Here is a 13,122-nt window from a genome sequence, read left to right on the forward strand (position 1 = left end):
TTAATTATTTCCCTTTTACGTTACTATAAATAGCTTGTTTTTAGTAACTTTTTTATATTTGGCTGTAGGGAAAAACCGAGACCACTTTTCTGTGGTACAACATGGATGGTACCTCCAATTTTTATGTGTATTTTGACATATCTGTACCTTTTAAGAATTTTTTTTTCTTTTTGGTTAAATTTCTTCCCTTTGTTGTTCCTGTCCTTTGGACTTAGATATTTTTCTGAGGACAAGAAGTGCAATGATAACAGGTGAGCGATATAGGGCGATCATGGCCCTCTTGTTGTGTGTATATTGCTCTGCATTTGCATTGCATTGCAGTGCTCTTGTTTTTATTTGGCAGATCCTCCTTTTGTTCACTTACAATAACTTTTTAGCTCACCTGTCACAAAGTGACAAGGTGAGCTTTTGTGATCGCGCAGTGTCCGTCGTCCGTCGTCCGTCCGTGCGTCAGTGCGTCCGTGCGTCCGTAAACTTTTGCTTGTGACCACTCTAGAGGTCACATTTTTCATGGGATCTTTATGAAAGTTGGTCAGAATGTTCATCTTGATGATATCTAGGTCAAGTTCGAAAACTGGGTCACGTGCCATCAAAAACTAGGTCAGTAGGTCTAAAAATAGAAAAACCTTGTGACCTCTCTAGAGGCCATATATTTCACAAGATCTTCATGAAAATTGGTCAGAATGTTCACCTTGATGATATCTAGGTCAAGTTCGAAACTGGGTCACGTGGGGTCAAAAACTAGGTCAGTAGGTCTAAAAATAGAAAAACCTTGTGACCTCTCTAGAGGCCATATTTTTCATGAGATCTTCATGAATATTGGTCAGAATTTTCATCTTGATGATATCTAGGTCAAGTTCGAAACTGGGTCATGTGGGGTTAAAAACTAGGTCAGTAGATCTAAAAATAGAAAAACCTTGTGACCTCTCTAGAGGTCATATTTTTCATGAGATCTTCATGAATATTGGTCAGAATGTTCACCTTGATGATATCTAGGTCAAGTTCGAAACTGGGTCATGTGGGGTCAAAAACTAGGTCAGTAGATCTAAAAATAGAAAAACCTTGTGACCTCTCTAGTAGCCATATTTCTCAATGGATCTTCATGAATATTGGTCAGAATGTTCACCTTGATGATATCTAGGTCGAGTTCAAAACTGGGTCATGTGCGGTCAAAAACTAGGTCAGTAGGTCTAAAAATAGGAAAACCTTGTGACCTCTCTAGAGGTGATATTTTTCAATGGATCTTCATGAAAATTGGTCATAATGTTTACCTTGAAGATATCTAGGTCAAGTTCGAAACTGGGTCACATAGGGTTAAAAACTAGGTCAGTAGATCTAAAAATAGAAAAACCTTGTGACCTCTGTAGAGGCCATATTTTTCATGGGATCTTTATGAAAGTTGGTCAGAATGTTCACCTTGATGATATCTAGGTCAAGTTCGAAACTAGGTTACATGCGGTCAAAAACTAGGTCAGTAGGTCTAAAAATAGAAAAAACCTTGTGACCTCTCTAGAGGCCATATTTCTCAATGGATCTTCATGAAAATTGGTGAGAATGTTCAGCTTGATGTTATCTAGGTCAGGTTCATAACTGGGTCATGTGCGGTCAAAAACTAGGTCAGTAGGTCGAAAAATAGAAAAACCTTGTGACCTCTCTAGAGGCCATATATTTCACAAGATCTTCATGAAAATTGGTCAGAATGTTCACCTTGATGATATCTAGGTCAAGTTCGAAACTGGGTCACGTGGGGTCAAAAACTAGGTCAGTAGGTCTAAAAATAGAAAAACCTTGTGACCTCTCTAGAGGCCATATTTTTCATGAGATCTTCATGAATATTGGTCAGAATTTTCATCTTGATGATATCTAGGTCAAGTTCGAAACTGGGTCATGTGGGGTTAAAAACTAGGTCAGTAGATCTAAAAATAGAAAAACCTTGTGACCTCTCTAGAGGTCATATTTTTCATGGATCTTATGAAATTGGTCAGAATGTTCACCTTGATGATATCTAGGTCAGTTCATGAAACTGGTTACAGTGCGGTCAAAAACTAGGTCAGTAGGTCTAAAAATAGAAAAACCTTGTGACCTCTCTAGAGGCCATATTTCTCAAAGGATCTTCATGAAAATTGGTGAGAATGTTCACTTGATGTATCTAGGTCAGTTCAAACTGGGTCATGTGCGGTCAAAAACTAGGTCAGTAGGTCGAAAATAGAAAAAACCTTGTGACCTCTCTAGAGGCCATATATTTCACAAGATCTTCATGAAAATTGGTCAGAATGTTCACCTTGATGATATCTAGGTCAAGTTTAAAAGTGGGTCACGTGCCTTCAAAAACTAGGTCATTAGGTCAAGTAATAGAAAAACCTTGTGACCTCTCTAGAGGCCATGTTTTTCAATGGATCTTCATGAAAATTGGTCAGAATTTTTTTTCTTGATGATATCTAGGTCACATGTGCTCAAAAACTAGGTCACTATGTCAAATAATAGAAATAACGATGTCATACTCAGTTGAACACTGGGTCATGTGGAGATAGGTGAGCGATTCAGGACCATCATGGTCCTCTTGTTTTAATTACTTCCCTTTTATGTTACTATAAATAGCTTATTTAGTAACTTTTGTATTATTGGCCGTAGGGAAAAACCGAGACCACTTCCCTGTGGTACAACATGGATGGTATCTCCAATTTATAGGTGTATTTTGACATATCTGTACCTTCAAGAAAATTTCAACTATATTTTCTCATGATTCTTTTGATTGATCTTGATTAGGATTTTTTAACCTTCTTGTCCTTAAGTGCAATGATGACAGGTGAGCGATATAGGGCCATTATGGCCCTCTTGTGTTTTTTTTTTCATCATTTTTAATTTTCCATCAATATAATCAACATGTGAAATTTTGTACCCTCACCTGGTCATCCCCGCTGCCCCCCCCCAAAAAAAAAAAACATTCATTTTCTGTTAAAATGATTTTAACTATGATATAATGAATAATGAAATTATTTTCTTCTTAGTAACATCCTTAACTTTTTGCTAGATATATTTTTTTGCCATTCCTCACCACAAGCCCTTTCGGCAGGGGATACCAATTCAACGAATTTGCTTGTTTTGGATTTAGCGCTTTTTTTCAACAGTATTTCAGATATGTAATGTCAGGCAGTAGGATCGTTAGAATTGGTTTTCCTGTAAAATATTCTTGGAGAACATACACCTTGCCGGGGATCAACCTCATGACCCCACGATCTGTAGATCAGTGCTGGCCCATTTTAGAGCAAAGTGATAGTGATAATATGTTGCAGTTAGCACATTTGATTACTGCAGGATGCACTGTGAACCAGTTTGGCTCGTCTGTCAATGGATTTGGATTGAGTGGCTGCGACATGGACATTTTCCTGGATCTGAGTACAATGCATGGTAGGACCTGGGAACTCGAGGTAAAAACTGTTACCATGGTTACAAAAATTAATTGCAAAGCATACAAATACAGTGCAGCTTTTGAAGACAGAATAACACTGCAGTGAAGTCTGACTTCGATTTAGAGCTATTTCTGTGTGGCAGGGAAGTCTGACTTTGATTTAGAGCCTATTTCTGTGTGGCAGTGAAGTCTGACTTCGATATAGAGCTATTTCTGTGCAGCAGTGAAGTCTGACTTTGATTTAGAGCTATTTCTGTTCAGGGAGTTCTAGTGCAAGAAAGAAATTGTTCCTTTAAAGAATGTTGTACCTCTTATGAATAGACTCAGTCAAACCAAGTCTGCTACTATTCTTCTTGGTTTTATTCTTTGCTTCCAAAGGATCTTTTTACAGATTTTCTTGGTGTTGACAAAGAGCGAACTGACACATTTTAATTTTATGAGTTTTATTCTGTGGTCATTCTTGATATTTCACTAGAGACATTTTGAGTTGAAAAATGAGTACATGACAAAACAAGAGCAGGATGTTTCATTTGTAGCTTAAATATTTGAAGAATAGTCTAGCAATTTTACTCACCCTGGCTTAGGCATTGGCATCACACCTCGGTTAAAGTTTTTTATGCAAGTACATATAGCTACCATTTGAAGGCATATAGCTTTGGGCTTATTTTCTCTTTTTCGAGGTCAATAATCAACCTCACTGTGTAAAGTCCCGTAACTCTGACATGTATTTTTGCCTAATTATGCCCCTTTTTGCACTTGGAAAGTCCTGGTAAAAGTTTTGCATGCCAGTTACTATCTCCATTACTAATGTAGATATTGAATGGAAACTTCACATGTGTGTTTGGTGTTATAACAGTCCTATAACTCAGACATGCAGTTTGGTCAAATTATTTCTCCTTTTGGACTTGGAAAATTCTGGTTAAAGTTTTGCATGTAAGATAGTCCAAAACTAATGCAGATACTGGATTGAAATTCTATAGATATTTTAACATTTAAGGTAATATTCCTGCTTCTGGGACAACAATTCGAATAGGCGAGCACTGGCTGTCTTACAGACAGCTCTTGTTACATTATAAGTAACAAATAGCCACATACTTACCACATATTCAATGTTTGAAAGCAACAGTAACTATGTGAAAACTTATTAAAGTTGAAATGAAGACACTTAAAATTTCTTGAATCATTGTGTATACAGATTCTAAAGCTGAAATATATTGTAGTTGATTGTAACCTGCTTGAGTTATCCGGGATTTCAGATGATCCAAACAGAAAAAATACAAGGTAACCAGCCATGGGCCTTGTTAATTGCTGAAGTGAGCCAGGATGCTTGTACGAGAGTTGTTTCATGTTAAAATGAACTCCTTTTCAGCCAATCAAGCTACCATTTGTGCGAGACTTCAGATTTCTGAAGGAGAAAGAATGGGGTCCACTGATCCCTTCTGATCTAGACAAGATGGGAATGACAGACCAGTGTAAACTGATATCACGTATACTGATAGACAACTTAGAGGGTATTCTAGATGTACAGGTTATCCCCAGTAACAGGTGTCCACTGGTCAGGTTCAGATACACCAACTGTGACGTGAAGTGTGATCTGTCTGTCAATAACAAGTAAGTGATATCAGAACGTTCTGATACAATTAAACCTGCCCCAGGGGTTACCTGTATTAAGCAGCCACTTGCCTTAAGCAGTCAGTCAGCTTATTTTCCATATTGATTTTTATGCCCCCGAAGGGAGGCATATAGTTTTTGAACCGTCTGTCAGTCTGTCGGTCTGTCAGTCTGTCCGCAATTTTCGTGTCCGGTCCATATCTTTGTCATCGATGGATGGATTTTCAAATAACTTGGCATGAATGTGTACCACAGTAAGACGACGTGTCGCGCGAAAGACCCAGGTCCGTAGCTCAAAGGTCAAGGTCACACTTAGACGTTAAAGGTCATTTTTCATGATAGTTGGGCGTGTCCGGTCCATATCTTTGTCATCCATGGATGGATTTTCAAATAACTTGGCATGAATGTGTACCACAGTAAGACGACGTGTCGCGTGCAAGACCCAGGTCCGTAGCTCAAAGGTCAAGGTCACACTTAGACGTTAAAGGTCATTTTTCATGATAGTGCATTCGTGTCCGGTCCATATCTTTGTCATCCATGGATGGATTTTCAAATAACTTGGCATAAATGTGTACCACAGTAAGACGACGTGTCGTGCGCAAGACCCAGGTCCGTAGCTCAAAGGTCAAGGTCACACTTAGACGTTAAAGGTCATATTTCAACATAGTGCATTGATGGGCGTGTCCGGTCCATATCTTTGTCATTCATGCTTGGATTTTAAAAATATTGGGCATGGATGTGTACCACAGTAAGACGACGTGTCACGCGCAAGACCCAGGTCCGTAGGTCAAAGGTCCTAAACTCTAACATTGGCCATAACTATTCATTCAAAGTGCCATCGGGGGCATGTGTCATCCTATGGAGACAGCTCTTGTTTGTTCTAATTTCAACCTGACTTAAACAGCCATCTGCCTTTAGTGGCCACATTGTATGACTCCTTTGGCTGGCTGCTAAATACATGTTTGACTGTAAATTGATAGAATATCTTTGCCAGGCAGTTTTGTGACATATACTTGAATGTGCAAAGTAAGCCTGCCTACTTTTTTGAACAAAGATTTATTGAAGGCTGAATGGGGAAAAAAACAACATATAAGCACAGTAAGCCCACTGTTGGTTTAAAATTTACATGTATTTTCTTGTGGGAATGAAATTATATGAATTGATTTAACATACATTCTTGAATTTTAGAATTTTAAATTTCTTATTTTCAGTACAGTGTAACAATTTAGTCAATTTAAAATAACAGTTGCATGCATTCTTATTCATATTGGGTTTTATTATAAAATTATCAAAAGGGCCTACATTTTGTCTTGAAAGAAATGAAACAATATTTAATGTGTTTATATGACTATGTGACTTATCCTAGATGCAAGGATAATGCACTGGTCAACTTCTTATTGTACACTGATGCACCACATGCCCTGCCCATATCATTTAACATCTTGTTCTTTGTCAGCATGTATTTTATTTTATTTCATGATCACATACTAATGTATTACAAAATCATTCTAACTTCTTAGCAAAGTTTTGTGGGTTTTTTTGGCCAAATGGCCTCTTGATGTGCACATGAATTTAAGAATTGACGTGAAAGAAGCTTATATTAAAGATTTAATTTTATGGGTTAATCACTACCAAGAAAGCCAACAATATTAGTGATTTTCACAGCATATTGAAGTAGTCAGTAGAAAAAATAGTACAGAGAAGTGTAGTATCTCCGACAAATGTAAGAATGAAATTTGATGGCTTATATGGAAAATGTCTGTTCACTTTGAATATATTATATAAGTCAGAAAATTTCATATATTACACACTTGATACCTGAGTACTTTGTCGAAAATCTTGGCCTTTTTTAAAATAGGGAAAAATAGCACCCTTCAGTGACTGAAATTTCTAATCTGGATGTTTACTAGCTAAAGAATTTTAAACGGACCAGCTATGTCAGGACCAAAGTAAAAGGATATTTACCATCAATTAGAAAGTTTGTAAGATATAGTGATCTACCACTCCTTGTTTATTGGCCTGTTTTGATGGCGAACATATCAAGAAAGAATTATAGTCACAGATCATGTTATAACAATTAAAATAGGACAATCTTCACTTATAATTAATTGCATCCATGGAAGAGTACTCAGCTGTATTGCAAGTGTTATATATGTGGTGCAGAGGTGTGGGACCTCGAAATGTGAGGCCCCTTTCATACAGATAGATATGGCATACTTACACTATACATTACTAAATGTCTACATTAAAGAATCTAAATTGAAAACTATGGGTGGACTTTCCAGTATTATATCTGTACACAAATTTCAAAACTTTTTTCAGTAATTTGAAATTTTGCTTCATAAATGAAGAACAAAAATGGGAAAGAAAACCTATACAGGAAGTAATGTAGACATCCCAAGGGTATGCCTGTTCTGTTCTGTATTGTATATATTTCATTTTACATGTATGATGTGTTCTCTATTCACACAGATTGGCCCTTCAGAATACAAAGTTACTATACCTGTATAGTGTACTCAACAGTAGAGTTAGACTACTGGTTTATGCTATACGATATTGGGGAAAGGTAAGAATAAATAATGGCTTTGTCCATCACCATACTTTTCTCCCGCCTGTTACAAAACTTAGTTGCCCTCGCATTTAAGACTTTGTCCAGTCTGGTGGGTCTGAAATTTTAAATTCCAACTTTTAACTCCAACACCATGGGGAAAAAATCAGACTCACTGAACTTGTTCCTTCTTAATGATACTTTATTCAGTTTATATTATAATTGTTCAGTTTAGCCTGTAGTTGTATCATATGTTCTGTTATGTTGGGAGAAATTCATTGAAATATTAAGCTTGTTTTCTTGACGTATACTTCAGGCCTGGGATTTTTCAGGACTTGTGAGTGGTCCGGATTTCAGGTTTTGAGTGCAAAAATTGGCAATATAACCATTGAAAAAGGATATTTCAGGCTTTGAAAGTAAATTTTCAGGCTTTTGATTTTTGGCTGAACCCTAGGTCTGATGCATACACATCCATTAAAAGTCCCACTGGGTATTATTGGAATAAATTCATATTGATGGCAAAATTTATCATTACTATCCTAGGAACATTTCTTTTAAAGAACCATTCTAGGAACATTTCTTTTTAAGAATGAATATGTTAAGTAAATTCAAATTGTAAAGTAACAAATATGTTAACAAATTGGCAAAATATCTAATAATCGTTTAAGCTGTCACACCTGACAGATATCAGATCATTATGTTATACTGCAGTTGAGATGGTTAAGTCATGTTCCAGTAGGGGACTCATCCACTTGTTCTGTAAAGAGTTTGTGAATTGCTAATCATTTGCTATTATGTTGAAATTAATGTACAAAACAAGTAAAATTTGGTCAGAACTAAAAAAGAAATAATGTAAAAATGATAATTCACAGGCACATTTTCATGCAGGATAAAAGAATATCTTTCACTTTAGATGATATATTTTCACTCATGCCTCACCATTTGTGAAAAATTAAATAGGCTACGTACACTTGGGTGAAAGATATTTCAGCCTTACACTGAAAAAAAAAACAACAAATTTCAGCTGTACAAGATGCTTTTATTTTAAGAAGTCAGTTATTGACAGTTAATTCCAATCAGAAAATGTTGTATACTTACTACCAGTACAGTCTTCCTCCTTGACTCCATGCAGGGAAGTTGACCCTAGGCTGGTAAGAAGTTGTGCCTAACAAAATAAATTTAAGACAAGTGTGGGACACATTACAGTTAACTAACAAGCATTGTGTTAATAAAATACAGTAGCCTATTATAGCAGCAAAACCTAGTTAACATAATATGAGAAGGGTAGAATTCTAGAAACATTTATTGTATTATTAGGCAAAGGGAGTTTCTGGTAACCAGAAGGCCAGCACAAAGCTGTCAAACTATGCTCTTACATTGATGGTACTAAACTACCTGCAGAACTTGGATCCTCCTGTTCTACCAACCATCGAGAAACTGTCACAGCTACATGGTATGTAATGTAATGTAAATATCAAGTTCTCTATTTGAAATGTCATTTGTAAGGAAGTGGACTGAGTTTTGTTATTTTGATGGGTCAAACAGGGATACTTAGGATTTACAACTACATTAATATATACCTAGAAAGTCATTGGTTTTTCAGTGATTTAGATATTGTCCATACTGATGATATAGTTATGCCCATGTTGAAGAAGAGGGGATATATTTTAATTTCCTTTTTCGAAAATACCGATGTTTTTGTGGTTGATGAGCCTATATCAAAAGGTAGCTATGCTTGAATTTTTTAACAGTAATTCTAGGCTTTCGGTCATTTTTGTGTCGATTTTAAAGACGCCCTGTGAAATTCCGATTTTTTTCGAGAATAATTGTGGAAATCGTGATTAGTGGCACGCTTGAATCCAGTGATCAAACATCAACTTGACTGAAAATAATTTAATTGCTAGAAGTGTATCAAAGGTTATATAAATAATGTAGGTGGCACCAGAGGTGTAGTTATTATGATAAGTTGATTAAGTCTTCACAACATGCTAGACAAGTAAATGAAGAAACAAAAGCTTGAGGACAGTTAGAAAACAAAATGAAAAAAAAAGAAAATTTGCAGAGCCTGTATTTATTAAGTAGAAATTTTTAAGCAATATCAGGCCATCATGGCCCTCTTGTTCTTATATTTTTACACTGAATCTAGAAAAATTGACAGGAACGTACAACCCTGTATGTCGTACAGAGGTCCTTGAAAATCGCAACAAGGTCCTGGAAAAGTCCTTAAATTTCAGAGAGGTAAAAGTGTGGGAACCCTGTATATATTGTTTTGCTAATTGTTGGCCAGTCTATCTGTTTTTATGGGTCTGTCTGTTGGTGGACTGTTTGATTTCCAATCATTAACTAGAGAATAATTGGTCTTGCAATGTTCAAACTTCAGGATGATTGCTCATAGTTAGAAGAGGATGTCTGTTGTTTTTTTGGTCAGTAGGTCAAAGGTAAAGGTCACACTGACCTTTAGATTATAAACAGTTTCTCCGCAGTGAGTTAGGATGCTTTGGCATACAGTCATTCAGACTTCATTATGTGATTGCCTGTGGTCAGTACATGACATCTATTGTTAGCTCATCTGATTTTTTGAAAAAAAATGATGAGTTATTGTCATCACTTGAGCAGTTGTCGGCGTCGGCGTTGCCTGGTTAAGTTTTATGTTTAGGTCAGCTTTTCTCCTAAACTATCAAAGCTATTGCTTTGAAACTTGGAATACTTGTTCACCATCATAAGCTGACCCTGTATAGCAAGAAACATAACTCCATCTTGCTTTTTGCAAGATTTATGGCTCCTTTTGTACTTAGAAAATATCAGATTTCTTGGTTAAGTTTTATGTTTAGGTCAACTTTTCTCCTAAACTATCAAAGCTATTGCTTTGAAACTTGGAATACTTGTTTTCCATCATAAGCAGACCCTGTACATCAAGAAACATAACTCCATCTTGCTTTTTGCAAGAATTATTGCCCCTTTTGGACTTAGAAAATCAGTTGTCTTGGTTAATGTTTATGTTTAGGCCAGCTTTTATCCTAAACTATCAAAGCTATTGCTTTAAAACTTGCAACACTTGTTCACCATCATAAGCTGACCCTGTACAACAAGAAACATAACTCCATCCTGCTTTTTGCAAGATTTATGGCCCCTTTTGGACTTAGAAAATATCAGATTTCTTGGTTAAGTTTTATGTTTAGGTGAACTTTTTCTCTTAAACTATCAAAGCTATTGCTTTGAAACTTGCAACACTTGTTCACCATCATAAGCTGACCCTGTACAGCAAGCAACATAACTCCATCCTGCTTTTTGCAATAATTATTGCCCCTTTTGGACTTAGGAAATCATTTTCTTGGTTGAGTATTATGTTTAAGTATACTTTTCTCATAAACTATCAAAGCTATTGCTTTAAAACTTGCAACAGTTTTTCACCATCATAAGTGGACACTGTACATCAAGAAACATAACTCTATCCTGCTTTTTGCAAGAATGATGGCCCGTTTTAGACTTAGAAAATCATGGGTAGGACAATATTTCTATTATACAAAAAAATCAGATGAGCATCAGCACCCGCATGGCGGTGCTCTTGTTTTAGGATTTAGGGGTCACAGTGACCTTTGAAATGAAAACTTTGTGCTCAATAACTAAAGGCTTTGGCCTTCAGTTGTCAGACTTCCTTGGATGATTACCTGTGGTCAGTAGTGACTTCGACTGAAAACAGTTCCCTGTCAATGATTAAAGAATGCTTTGGATGTCAATATTTATGGGATGGTTATCTCTTCTCTGTAGACAACCTCTGTTGCATTTGATGTCAATTGGTGAAAGGACACGGCATGCAAAATTACATATCCACTTGCCTCCGACAGATTTGTGTTTTACAGATAGCTGTTAGTTAATTAGAAACAAAAAGCAGGGCCAGCTTTATCTCTCTATTTCAAAGCTGACATCTTTAGAGTTTAGTAAAGTAGACAAAAAATTCTTTGCAGACATGAAACTTCTAGAAAGAATGACAAAAGTTTACTTAAGATTTTTCGAAATTATTACAGGGACTGCAGCACGTACAAAGATTGAAGGATGGGACTGTACATTTGCTATGGATTGGCAGATTATTCCACAGTCCAACAATACTCAAACTGCAGGTAAATTTTTCAGATGTTAAATCCTGTATTGAAGAATTGTTGAGTTTTACCAGAATTAAATTAACCTTTAGGTGGGCTGTTCTTCTCTGGTATTTTAAGAATGCACAAAGATTTACTGTGGTTCTTTCTTCATGGCCAACAAAAACGACAGGTTGGCTGAGTAAAGCTTATGGTTCAGTTTAATCCTTTGATTAGGCAAAAAGTGTCTGGAACAGTTTGTGTACACTTGATCTTAATGTCATTCATCCTCCACATTTATATAGGAGTTACCTATTACCTACAGAAACCAAATCATTACTGGAATGAAGATTAGGATAAATGGCTGCTCTTTTGTAAAACAATACTATTGAAAAAAAAAAATTATTATATCCCCACAAAACTAAAGTTTAGAGAGAAGGGGGGGGGGGGTGTATATAAGAGTGTGCTTTTAGGCCTGTCCGTTGGTTTTCATGGTTTCTGGACAATAACTCTTGAATGGCTTGACAGATTTAAATAATTTTTGGTACACAGGTGTAATGTCATAAAATACAGGTCAGTTCTGACTGAGGTCAGTAGGTCAAAGGTCAAGGTCATAATGACCCAGAACAGTTAAACAGTTTCCAGATAATAACTTGAGAATGCTTGGGCCTAGGATAATAAATTTTGGTACATCATAAAAGAGGTCTGTAGGTCAAGGGTCAAGGTTACAATGACCCGGAACAGTTAAAACGGTTTCCAGAGGATAACTTGAGAACCCTTGGGCCTAGGATCATGAAAGTTGATAGGGAGGTTGGTCATGACCAGCAGAAGACCCCTATTGATTTTGAGGTAATTAGCGGATGACCCCTATTGATTCTGAGTCAGTAGGTCAAAGGTCAAGGTCACAGTGACCCAGAACAGTTAAACCATTTCCGGATGATAACTTGAGAACGCTTAAGCCTAGCATCATGAAAATTGATAGGAAGGTTGATCATGACCAGCAGATGACACCTATTGATCTTGAGGTCAGTAGGACAAAGGTCATTGTCACATTGACCCGGAAAAGATAAACCGTTTTCGGATGATAACGCTTGGGCCTAGTATTACAGAACTTAATAGGGAGGTTGATCATGACCAGCAGATGACCCCTATTGATTTTGAGTTCGACTTTGACTTTGGCTTACTTTTGTGACAAGGCTGTATTGTGGGGGTATAATTCGTCATTCTTCAGAATCCTGTGACAGCTCTAGTTACAGATAGGAAAATGTGGTTTGGTCTCGAGAGTTTACTTGATGATTGATAATTACCTGTGTGAAAAAAACTGTTTGTCAGATTTGGTAAAAAGGGAGCTTTGGTTTTCAAATCCTGTGAAGTTTTAAACCCACACATTTTTTGCATACCATACGGGGATTTACGGTATTTTTACCGGTGCTGGTAAAATCCGTCTTACACCCTGGGGTATAAGATGACTCTCATGC

General features: G+C 36.6%; 1 protein-coding gene across 2 annotated transcripts in view; it reads left to right on the top strand.

The window, feature by feature from the left end:
• Window positions 1-3,318: 3,318 nt before the first annotated feature.
• Window positions 3,319-13,122, top strand: part of LOC123532687 (speckle targeted PIP5K1A-regulated poly(A) polymerase-like) — a 28,580-nt gene continuing 18,776 nt past the window's right edge. Inside the window, exons 1-5 of one of the 2 annotated variants that reach the window (XM_053517931.1) lie at window positions 3,319-3,428; window positions 4,779-5,020; window positions 7,493-7,586; window positions 8,886-9,021; window positions 11,594-11,686. In XM_053517931.1, coding sequence (XP_053373906.1) covers window positions 3,375-3,428; window positions 4,779-5,020; window positions 7,493-7,586; window positions 8,886-9,021; window positions 11,594-11,686 — 619 coding nt within the window. In that variant the 5' untranslated portion in view covers window positions 3,319-3,374. Of the gene's footprint in view, window positions 3,429-4,778; window positions 5,021-7,492; window positions 7,587-8,885; window positions 9,022-11,593; window positions 11,687-13,122 lie in introns of those variants that run through there. The other variant, XM_053517932.1, reaches the window with a different exon arrangement.

This window comes from Mercenaria mercenaria, chromosome 11 (assembly GCF_021730395.1).
Source record: "Mercenaria mercenaria strain notata chromosome 11, MADL_Memer_1, whole genome shotgun sequence".
Lineage (NCBI taxonomy): Eukaryota > Metazoa > Mollusca > Bivalvia > Venerida > Veneridae > Mercenaria > Mercenaria mercenaria.